Raw genomic sequence first — 12,364 nt, 5'->3', positions numbered from 1 at the left:
GAGGATACCCAAATCCAGATGTGAAAAACTTGTTGCATCTTTCCCAAAACGACTCATGGCTGTATTAGATCAAAAGGGTGCTTCTACTAAATACTGAGCAAAGGGTCTGAATACTTATGACCATGTGATATTTCAGTTTTTCTTTTTTAATAAATTTGCAAAAATTTCTACATTTCTGTTTTTTTCTGTCAAGATGGGGTGCTGAGTGTACATTACTGAGAAATAAAATGAACTTTTTTGATTTTTGGAAAATGGCTGCAATGAAACAAAGAGTGAAAAATTTAAAGGGGTCTGAATACTTTCCGTACCCACTGTACATACACAAACACACACACACACACACACACACACACACACACATACATATATACATACATACATACTGTAAGTGAATTATATAAAAATTCCCCCAACACAGAGAACAAAATAATAAAAACAGTGTGAGCAGGTATTAAGGCCACAGAAATGAGAAGATTTATAAAAATCTTGTATTTCATTGATGTTCATCGCCTGCCAGTTTTCTTTTCCCAGAGCAGTTTCAGGCTTATTATTGTCCAGTGGAAGATTAGGAAAAGTTTTTGAAATTGTATTTTGAAACTGACTCAATGAAAATGTGACCTGATGAAATGTCACAACTGTAAATTTCTCTGCCAGCGTGTTGCTGGTAACAGGTAGGAATCCCTCAACTGTTGGAAAGTGAGATGACTGATGATGCATTTGCCTTTTTTGAACCCATAATTTAAAACCAAATTTTGTCTTGAACAAATTTGAACTCTTTCAAATTTAATAAAGTGGCTTTCAGTTAGCATCCAGGCGGGAGCAATTCTCATCCTCTGGGAAACCAAATAATAAAAATACATCTACAGCTGGCAGACAGAAATTCATGCTGAGACAGAATCTAAAATTCAGATTTTGATTCTTGCAACAGCGTGAAGTCTGATAAAAAAGGTATAACCTGAATAAACATTGGGGAAACTGCTGTGTAAAGCATGAGTTTAGGCTGATGCTGAGCACATGCGACAGATAGCTTTACCTCGCGCACGGGGATGTTGTTCTGCAGCAGAAAAACGTCGAGGACTTGATGGCTTGTGTGCGGGGGTCGGAGGAACAGCAGAACTTGGCCATTTACTGGCGGAGAGGTGTTCAGAAACCTTTTCTCGGTGTCCCAGACCAAGCCAAAGGCCGAGAGTTGGGGGACCTTCACAACCACATGAGTGTCTGTAATCTCCAGCGGCTCCAAGACGCTCATTCCATCATCAGCGATGTGGACGGCAGACAGTGGGCCGTCAACAAGCAACGCTGGGGGAGCAAAGTGCTGGTTATGGAGCTCATTTTAACAAGGTATGACACATTAACACAAATATTTGACTTAACATTCAAGACAGACATGTCTTTACCATCCTTTGTTTCGCAGTGTGGGAGGTGAAGCTGACACACAGCGTCCTCAGAACACCTGATATTAAACAGCATCCCTGCGGCCGTCTTGCCAGCTGATTGGAGGAGGCTCTCATCCCATAGGACAGTCCTGTACAGCAGCTCCGCCTCCTCAGCCACACCAAACACCAGCCGGGTCAAAGCGCACTGGAATACACCTGGACCAGGACACCTGAACCTGCGGGACGCACAGGGGCCGAATTAATAGAGCAAGCATTTACTGGCCAGGAGACCAATACGCTCTCTCTCAGTCGAGGCCTCAGCAAGTCAAAAATGTTGATTGGAAGCCTTGAGTTTGTCATTTTGGCCGTCGCCATCTTGTTTTTTGGAACCAGATGTGACCATATTTGGATGAGAGGGTGGAGCTAGCTAACCTTTGTTATCAAGGTGCATCCATACTTCACATAAACTTTAATAGCAGCTGGGATGCTTGGCTAGTGAATAAACAGGCTTAAAACTAAATGTACGTAAGGCCGACTCATAGCTTTTTTTAGCAGCGCTCGTCAAATTTACACAGAGCAGCGGATACGAGTCGCCTCTATCCCTCACATTGTAGCCCCGCCCTGAAGCCTCCCCTGCTTTCTGGTCTATGTTCCTCTAAACAGGACCATAATTTACTAAATGAACATCATGCTGTGTTGAAGAAGACTTGAAACCAGCGATTGAGACCATAAACTCATCAGGAAAGTGTTTACTGAACCGGGCCAAATACCGTAAAATGATGTTCTGACCTCAAACTTTGAATATTGCATGTTTGCTCGATTAAATTAGGGGATCCCTGATCATACCACTTACTGGCATGTACATTATATCACTCATTTATCCCGGAAAGCTTCAGGCCTCACAGCAGTAAACTGGCTGAACAGTGTGGGTTCACCATATTCACCAGGACCAACGAAAACGTTTTTCATTTCATTTCAGGAGATGTCCTATTTGTTGGACGGTCTGCATTAACAGCTGCTGCAGCCATCGCCTGTCACACTGTTTAAAGGACAATATGTGTATTGATATTTATAAGGGATGTGCATTTACCATTTATGGTTAATTGTGGAAGTGCACTGGATGAAATATGAGACTCTTCAATGAATATTGAAAGGGTGTTTATCGCTGGGTGTGTTTTTAATACACTGCCTACAGTGTTCAGCTTTGACTAACTCACCACAGACGACAGACTCTTGTTAAGAATCACGTCTTGATGTGTGTTTTATGTGATTACCTGTAGGAAGAATCAGTTGTCAGTTCAGGTAAGAAGGATAATGGTGCCTGGAATTAAAAGAAACAAAGTCAGTTATTTTAATAGAAATGCCAACTTGTCATGGTGTTTTATAAAGTAATGAATTGTTATACCCACATAGTAAATCTCATTGTATGGATCAGAGAAAAAAGGGCATCAAAGGATGTTTAACCTGCACCGGGCAACCACAAAGTACATCCATTAAAGTGCTTGTTTTCGCCACAAGATTATGGAAAGGATCCCTACAGAGATAGACCTTTTTTTAAGGAGGAAGATCCTTTTTTAAAAATCAGTAACAGTCACTACATCACTCTTGTCACCAGACTAACTTGACTTAATTTTACCTCTTTGGTGCTGCCTCTGTCGGTTTGTTTGTTTGTGCTATTGTGTGTTTAACAATTTAACATTAAAGTCACACATTAACACAAAGCAATCAAAAACAGCAGAGTCCCGCACTGACACAAACACACTAACCAACTGAGGCAGCGGTAGACCAGCAACTCACGTGCTCTGCAAGGTAAAATTACTGTTTTTAATTAAGGGCGTCCAGTGGCTTTTACAAGAGCAATTTAGCAATGTTGTTGTTTTACTATCGTAGTTTGTGTGCTTGTTGCTGTGTGTTTGTTATTGTATGGTCTTGGAGTTTTGTTGTGTTTGAGGTATTCATGTTCTGCAGAACAGGAACCTGCTGAAAATCAGTTCTATACTGAGTCAGGCCCGATTGCTCTTAATCTTTTCCTGTTTAAATAAATAATTAAATAAATAAAATAAATGTTTTCTGGTTAAACAAAAGGAATCTTACTCTTAAAAAAAGGTCTATCTGTGTAGGGATCCTTTCCATAATGTTGTCAGACACTCAACAATCTGAGCCTATCAGGCAAAACGTACTTTGATGAAGTGCAATTGCCCAACAGAGTACGTTGCAGCCCTGTCATGTATCATCATTCATCTTACTACATACTGTGCAATTATTATCTATGTTAATTATGTACTGTTAACCAGTGTTAGAAAAGGCTACACACAGGGCCAACGTTACTAAGGAAATGGGTCTCAATAAATGTATGAATGTAATCTGCATGTATATAACTCCTGATTTACTAAAGGCAGCAGCTTCCTATGCAGCCAGATCCTGGACTGATCCAGGTCCTGCCAGGGACGAGAGCTTAAGTTTATTTTCTAAGTTTAGAAAATAAATGATAGCAGAGCGTCTTCATCCCACACTACTGACTTCTTCTGCAGTTTAACTCCAGATAGTAAAGAGTTAATTATAATATTTTCTGCTGTGTTTTGTATAATTGAGCACTTATTAGATTGTGTTCATTTATTTGAGTGCTGCAGTGCCGCCTACTGGTCATGCTGAAATAAAATAGCTGTTCAAAACCTTTTCTTCAGCTGTAATAAGAAACATTAGAGCGCAAACTAACTTCTTCTCTAGCTGCAACTGTTTTGTTTAATTGCTGCTTTGAGTAATTCCATTTTTGATTGATTAAACCATTTTAAAAGAGCTGAAAAAATGTGCACGACAATAATTTAAATTTACAATACGTTCCTGTTTGCAGTTGTGATACATTACATTTTTTAAAGGGGGGAAACCTCCCATAAATGTCATTCATGGTTTATACGGTTATACGGCTGCTCCTTTCTCACCTTTTTGTCATCCTCAGGCATCTTTGCTTTCACCTCCAGTTTGACCTCAGAGTCATCTGATAGAGAGAAGAAGTGAAGAATAATGAACACTTGAATGAGGTGAGGTGGTATGTGGCTTTGGGAAATTGATTCATTACTCACATTTTTTGTGTTTCTCAGCTGTGAGCACTTTGTCATTGATCCTGCAGAGAAGAACCCAAGAGTTATGGTTTCATATAATTGTTCATTCTTTGAGTTAACTAGCTTCAGAGTCCTGACACAAGCCGAGCGAACCGAGCGAACTGAGCGAATGCTTTGCATGGCATCATATCTTCACCACAAAGACTCCAAGGGATCCTCATGTTCTGTGCCTGCATTAGCGGAAATAATTAGTCATTAGTCTAGATCCCATGAAAGGGGGGAAAGGAACACTTTTAAACTGTACTATAAAATCCCATGTCTACTAAAAAGTAGCAAACTGACACTGTTAACTGTTACTTTACTGCGCCTCTACACTGCAACTCTTCTGTGTTTGGTCACATCCAGTGAAAATTAGGTTGTGTGAATGTGATTGTATTTGTGTTCACAGCTGCGACTGAGTTGAATTCTGACATTCAGATAGATGAAACAACGTGATGCGGAGACGATAAACTCTCTTCTGTCTCTTCACATTCTGTTAGTAGCATCTCAAGTTAAGCCGACGCTGACTCACTTTCACAATTTAAAATGAGAAACGTGGCCGGCGCAGGTCACAGCAGCTGTCACTGATTAATGTTCATTCTGTGAGAAACTTTATAGCACTTGTCTGGTTAAAGCACTGGTTTCTGTACTTGACTAAAGATTGTTTGTGAGGGAAGAAGCTCCACTCTGTAACATCACTGAACAATCAGAGTGGTCCTCATGCATTTCTGTAGTTCCAACAACGCACAAGAGAGTAAGACCCCTTTCTCCAACAGAAACAGTGGTGCCTTGAACACACCATTGTGTCCTGCAAGCGCACCGATTTTTACTGCCTTTTTAACACCGTTGTGTTTACGAACTTGTCGCAGCTGATTGGGTGACACCTGTGACACGCCCACCAAACAGAAGGAAGCATACCTCCAAGCCTGTTGCGAAACATAGCACGCCGTTTCAAGGAAACATGTTCAATCAGAAAACGTTGCAAACCGGTGCAAAATGTTTTTGAACTCGCCCCTGTTCTACTTAAAGAATCTTAACCATCCGCGTAGGAGCCATTATACATGAGGGGGGCATGTCCCCCCCACATTTCAAAATCTGTGTTTTGTCCCCCTCACATTTTTTTGGCGATTTTTGAGTTGGCTCAGAGCCAGGAGGTTTGAGTGACTAATTAATCAATCACAGACTCCGCATCAGACATGATTAAACGGTTGAAACGCGGACAAAAATCATGTAGCCTATAGAAAACATGCGACACAACGCAAATGCAGTGCTGAAAAGTTAAGGGGGTGGGGGGAGTTTGCTCGAGGCAGGTGCAGCAAACTGCCTCAATATTGTGTTTATTTTGTGCTGTTCTTTTTGTACCTGAAGACAGCAGTGAGGACGCCTGCTGCAGGGTGGGAAGTGACTTGTTACAAGTAACATAATTTTGCTAAATAAATAAAATAAAAAACGTAATTGGCACCTTTTCACGTTCCTTTTGTAAATATTACTAAAAGCCTACTTTTACTCTTTACTCCAGTATTTTCTGTGGCCAGTAATCTATTTTTAATTCGCTACATTTTCCTTTCATACCTTCATAACTTCACCAGTCTGTAATCTGCAATAGGCTTCATTAACCGAATGAGCTGTCAGCCAGGCTGTGTGCGCGCAGAGACGGCCGCTTATCACAGATATGAATGAGCTGGGCAGATGCAAACATTTAGAAAATCAGGCAAATACCTTTTCAGTTTAAGGCTTTATTGTTCTACTGAAACAACTGACATCCAGTGAGCCACACCATGGCACTGGTGGCCGTGATGGAAAGCAGCCTGCGCGGCCGGCACCTACTTTCACTTTCCATTAACGGCGCATTAAAAGCGTCTTTAGTCTCTGCACAGCAAATGTAGACTTCACACTGTAACATCTAAGTCTGATCATTAGATTGATTCTGATATATTAACAGTATCCTGTTGATTCTGATATAATAACAGTAGCCTATCCTGTTGTTGAAAAGAGCATCGCTTTCTTTTGATGGATATTCGCCTGTTTTGTGATGTTTTTTTGTTTGTTATTTCCATTATGGAAATAACAAACAAACTGTTAAACAGTAGGCTATGGAAATTCCATAGCCTACTGTTTAACAGCGATGTGTGTCGATAAACAGAATGTCGCCTATGAAACGAATCTTGGCTTTCACTCAGCAGCTACCAGTTGTTATAAAATATGGTGGATAAAACAGTCCTGTTGGGTTTTACGCATGACGCACAGCTTCCTCTGTATGCAGGTTTACCTGCTTCAACAACGAGCTGCTCCGTGTTACTGCCACAATAATTATCTGCGTTGTGAAGATTATTTAGATGCTTCAGGAATAATCAGATTGTTTTGGGTGCCTGTGCTGCTGCAAAGCAAGCGGTTTGAAATAACCATGTTGCAGCTGTTTCCAACCTGATGAATAGCAGATAAAATATATTATAATATTTATACATGAGTAGGTTTGTCATTTTTTTCTTTTCCTTTTTATGGGAGTAATTGTACTTTTTCTTGAGTAAAGTTTTGAGTACTCTACCTGACACTGGACAGCAGCACCAGTACTAGCGCTGACATGGTGAACATGAGACAGACAGCAGAGAGGAGGGCAAGAGCAGAACAGCCAGCACAGGCCAAAGCAGCAGTTTATGGTCAGATTGATGATGATATGGCTTATTTATTTATCTACTCAAGGGCTCAGCTGAAGTGATTACTTTACTTTAGGAGTGTTAGAGGGATGTTTCTAGTTTTGAAAATGTATTTTAAAGGCGATATATTATATATATTATGATATTCATTTAGTTCTTGTACTCAACTTGCATAAAATTCTCAAGAATGCAGGAATAAAAGTCTCTAAAGACCCAGAGGCCCCAACAAATGCTTTGTCTGTAGAGCGGGCTGACCAGGGACAAACTCCTGGGCCATGTGTTGGCCTCTGTCTGTGACCATGACCATCTGTCTGTGACCATGACCATCCTTGACCTTAAAAACATGTGCCATGAGGTGTGCATGTTTCTCTGCTACGTGTCCATAAACAATTGAAAAGTATTCAAAATGTTCACACAGAGACGAGCATCCTGCAGTATTTTAAGAGGAAGAGGTCAGAGGTCACAGGAGGAGAAGTAGAACAAAGTGAGGAGGACGAGCTTCTAAGTTGTATGGATAGCTAGTATTTAAAAATCACATGGTAAAAAGACTTTGTTAGGTTAATAGCATGTCATCAGAGTTTGCATTGAAGACAGTTCTGTGTTCATAAACATTTGCTGCAGGGAGAGTCAGGGCCAAGTGAGACACAGGAAATATCATAGACAGCTCACAAGTGTATAAACAAATACATTTGTACTGTGGCTACATTAACTAGGAGCTGTTGCATGGTTTTTAATGGTATATAGTCAGTTTCGTTCTAGTTATATTATACTCACTCTCTCTGACCCTCTTCCTCTCCGAGTTTTCATAATCTCCCCTCTCCAGTCTATTCTCCATATTCTACTACTACAAGACCCACTTTTAGCCACACTAACAAGTACAATCTGTTTTCAAAAGTCATTAGAAATTAGCATTTAAGTACTTTATTTCAAATAAAAATCGGGGGGCCATTTCAGCGACCCCCCCATGTTCAAAGTCGCTCCTACGCTCCAGGAAATTCTGATCATTAAACACTTTTCCTGCATTCTGGTGAAAGTTTCTGCACCAATTTATGGTGGGAATGTTTTTATTTATGTGAAAGGCAACACAAAGTTCAGGTGGCAGGTGAAATTTCAAAAGACATAAATAGAATATAAGTCAGTGCAGTGTTTCATTTATTATTTAACTGCAAGCTATATTTCAGAAAGCTTTGTAGCAAATTATGCTTTCAAAAAGTGGTGGGGACAAAATCAGCCATTTGAAAAAGTGGTGGCGACATGTCCCCAGTGTAAATGACACCTATGCAGATCCACAATTTTAAAAGGATTCTGATCAGGATCCTGGCTTAAAAAATCTGATCGAGACATCCCTAGTGTATGTAATAAACTAGATATATGTAATATAACAGAACTGTGTTATAGTGTAGGTTATCAGGTATCATTTAAAACTGAATCATCCTCAGGTCAGTTACTTAGTGTCTGAGGGGCCAGGATCATCACGGAGGACTGGAGGTTTTCGTTTAGGCCGTACTGGAGACTCTGATCTGTCCTCCTCTTCCTTCAAATCACTCATCTTCTCAAATCAGAGACCTGAACAAGTAACACTGGAGACACAAAGAGAAACACAGTAAAATAAAGTCAGTACTCCCCCTCTCAAGTTGGTAGCTTCTTATGTATGTTCCGTTAGGTTAATCAAAACCATGTGTTTTTACATAATGATACGTGTTGACTGGTTTAATCCAACGAATAAGTCTTCAGACAGACACTGTATAGTTCTGTAGCTCTCGTCTCTCCCCCATGTTATGTAGCTGTGAGAGAAACCGGGAAGTAACAAGGAAACAACACCTTTTAGTGCTGCGTTTCAGACAATTCAGGAACTTCCAAACACCACTCAAAGTCAGAGTTCCCACTTTCGGGGCAAATCCATCTCCCCGGACTTCATGAAGAGGAGTCACACAACAATCAAATCAACTAAAAGGCAACATAAAGTATATATTACCTGTATTTAAATTAAAACAATACCAACAGTCATATAGTAAAACCTGTTCTGTATGTAAACTGACTAAAACCTACACCATATTGCCAAAAGCATTAGGCCAACTTGCTAGTCAATAGTTACAAACCTCCAAACGTCGTGTAGCCTTTGGATTAGCTCAAGAACAGTGCACAGAGAGCTTCATTGAATGGGTTTCGATGGCCGAGCTGCTGCATCCAAGCCTTACATCATCATGTGCAACTCAAAGCGTCGGATGCAGTGGTGTAAAGCACGCCGCCGCTGGACACTTGAGCAGCGGAGACATGTTCTCTGGAGTGACGAATCACGCTTCTCTGTCTGGCAATCCGATGGACGAGTCTGGGTTTGGCGGTTGCCAGGAGAACGGTACTTGCCTGACTGCTTTGTGACAAGTGTAAAGTTTGGTGTGGGGGTGTTTTTCAGGGCTTGGCCTCTTAGTTCCAGTGAAAGGAACTGTTAATGCTTCAGCATAACAAGACATTTTGGACAATTTCATGCTCCCAACTTTGTGGAAACAGTTTGGGGAAGGCCCCTTCCTGTTCCAACATGACTGCACACCAGTACACAAAGCAAGGTCCATAAAGACATGGATGAGCAAGTCTGGTGTGGAGGACTTGACTGGCCTGCACAGAGTCCTGATCCCAACCCGATACTTGGGATGAATTAGTGTGAAGCCAGGACTTCTCGTCCAACATCTGTGCCTGATCTCACAAATGTGCTTCTAGAAGAATGGCCAAAAATTCCCATGAACACAGTGCTAAACCTTGTGGACAGCCTTCCCAGAAGAGTTGAAGCTGTTATAGTTGCAGAGGGCGAGCCAACTCCATATTAAACTCTACAGATCAAGAATGGGATGTCATTAACCTTCATGTAAATGTAAAGGCAGGTGTCCCAAAACTTTTGGCAATATAGTGTATGTCACCAAAGTTATCAGGTAGCTGGGTACGGTAAACGATCCAGGTAAACTCTGAAAGTCATCATCTCTGCACCAAAGTTGTTCAGGAAAACGTTAAAGATGCTGTTAAAAGCAGATGTTTTCTCCTGCGTTCTCTCCAGGTGCTAACAGGATGACCTACCTGTGCAGCCTGGCCTTGCTGCTCGTTGGTCAAACAATCATGCCCGCCCTCAATCCCTCTCTCTGATTATGCTGTTGCATTCTGTTTGAACACAGGTGTAAAGAAAGGTATGGGAGGTTGCACATTAGCTAAGTTTGGTTTTACATTTTCAAAGCTCACACTAGTTCACTTTCGTCTATAAATACTACATTTATTGGTTGGTGCAGCTTTTGTTGTTCTTTTTTGTTGTTTCACCTCCATTTTATTTGCCACAATCAACCCTGTCCAATCCTCCCTCCCACTTTTTATTTAAACCCTTGTTGTATATTGTATTAACTTCTGAATAAACTACCTTTTAGTTGCCACTAGGGATGTCAAATCATTATTTCTTCCAAGTTAAAAGGCTGATTTTTGATTTTAGAAGAAACCTGATGGTTAATTGAGGTTTTAAACTCTTCTTTATGATCAGAACATGACAAAAACCTGCGATGAAAAACTACAACTTAAAATATGCCTGAGTAAAAAACTTTTTTTCCGTCCCTTATTCCTCAACAAAATAAATATCTTAATAAAAAAATGAAGTGCTATTTTGTTCATAATTCAAATGAATTAAATCAAACTTTTTTTGCGACTATACAGGCCTATAGAATATTTGTTATATTGTTATTGAGATCATTATTGATTTATTGCCCAGCCTAGTTGTCACTGCCACTTTAACTGGATTTTTCGGTTGTCTTATTGTCTTCTCTTTCATTTCTAAAAAAGGGACGTAACAATACCAAAACATTAGAAAATATAGCTACAACAGGAACAACTTGTATTTATCTCATTGGTTTCCATTTAAAATGCTCTTTCTACTTAACACCATCCTTTACAAAGAAGCAGCACTTTCTCACGGTCAGACACGTCTGTTGTTTATGTTTGGCGTCTTGCAACTGGAACGCTTTGAAGTCAGAAGATCCCACCTCAAAATGGGACTCGAACGCAGCACAGGTCGGACACTGAGGTTTCGGTTCGGCTGGTAGTTTTCTGACATGCGGTACAACAGACTACACAGAAACAGCACAGTGATCAACAGTGTAATGCAGTAACACTCACCCCGCCTTCTGCTCTGTCGTGTGTAAAATGGAGTCTGAACAGACCTTTTCTCTCTGCTTCTTCCCTGTTTGGTACTCCTCCCTTTCACACAAAAAAATCGAAATCAGCTTTATTGGCCAGGCAGGAACGGGCCCCTGGAAGTGACATGGACTGGGTCTATTTGTTTTGTAAATCGCACGCTTTTGTTGGTTACACTCAGAAGAACAATAGAAAATAAGGACAACGAAGCTGAACAAAGATAAAATAAACATTTTATAAACTAAGGTCTATGTGACTCCTGAGATGGTTGGTAAAAGCAACACAACAAATGTTTACATATATACAAGGTAAACTGTTTCTGTAAATTATAAAAAGAATTCAGGATATACGGCACGCATTACATTACACTGAGCAATGATACTGTGTAGGCTACTTATATTATATTATATTGTAATTTGTATAATTTGTGTCTTGCCGAGACAAGATTAGCCTACTAATGAGTTTTAAAACTCTCCAGTTCATGAACTGACATGAAAAAAGCCCAAACATGTCGATTTATTTTACAAACTGAGACTTTTTCTTCCGTTTAAAGTACTCATAACTTTATACAAGTTTTTATTTGAGCCTCATCAACATTAAATGTAAATGTAAAAAATCTAAACTAAATGTAAAAAATCTTTCGACCACTCAAAGCACTTTTACACAACATCTGCATTCACACACTGAGCCTAAGTGCTCAAACAGAAACTAACATTCACACACTGAGCCTAAGTGCTCAAACAGAAACTAACATTCACACACTGAGCCTAAGTGCTCAAACAGAAACTAACATTCACACACATTCATACACTGAGCCTAAGTGCTCAAACAGAAACTAACATTCACACACATTCATACACTGAGCCTAAGTGCTCAAACAGAAACTAACATTCACACACATTCATACACTGAGCCTAAGTGCTCAAACAGAAACTAACATTCACACACTGAGCCTAAGTGCTCAAACAGAAACTAACATTCACACACATTCATACACTGAGCCTAAGTGCTCAAACAGAAACTAACATTCACACACATTCATACACTGAGCCTAAGTGCTCAAACAGAAACTAAC

General features: G+C 40.2%; 1 protein-coding gene across 3 annotated transcripts in view; it reads right to left on the bottom strand.

Moving 5' to 3' along the window:
- The window catches only part of LOC123967602, a 14,217-nt gene extending 2,839 nt beyond the window's left edge, over positions 1 to 11,378 (bottom strand). Inside the window, exons 1-7 of one of the 3 annotated variants that reach the window (XM_046043732.1) lie at positions 11,272 to 11,378; positions 8,577 to 8,708; positions 4,457 to 4,497; positions 4,316 to 4,371; positions 2,651 to 2,697; positions 1,398 to 1,612; positions 1,034 to 1,299 (exon numbers count right to left, since the gene is read on the bottom strand). In XM_046043732.1, the coding sequence (XP_045899688.1) occupies positions 1,034 to 1,299; positions 1,398 to 1,612; positions 2,651 to 2,697; positions 4,316 to 4,371; positions 4,457 to 4,497; positions 8,577 to 8,677 (726 nt within the window). In that variant the 5' untranslated portion in view covers positions 8,678 to 8,708; positions 11,272 to 11,378. Of the gene's footprint in view, positions 1 to 1,033; positions 1,300 to 1,397; positions 1,613 to 2,650; positions 2,698 to 4,315; positions 4,372 to 4,456; positions 4,498 to 8,576; positions 8,709 to 8,816; positions 8,871 to 10,194; positions 10,261 to 11,271 lie in introns of those variants that run through there. The other 2 variants (XM_046043731.1, XM_046043733.1) reach the window with 2 other exon arrangements.
- Between the last annotated feature and the right edge of the window lie 986 nt (positions 11,379 to 12,364).

Source organism: Micropterus dolomieu, linkage group LG03 (genome assembly GCF_021292245.1).
Source record: "Micropterus dolomieu isolate WLL.071019.BEF.003 ecotype Adirondacks linkage group LG03, ASM2129224v1, whole genome shotgun sequence".
Classification (NCBI taxonomy): Eukaryota; Metazoa; Chordata; class Actinopteri; order Centrarchiformes; family Centrarchidae; genus Micropterus; species Micropterus dolomieu.
Note: the sequence above shows the minus strand (reverse complement) of the source record. Positions and strands in the feature narration are given on the sequence as shown.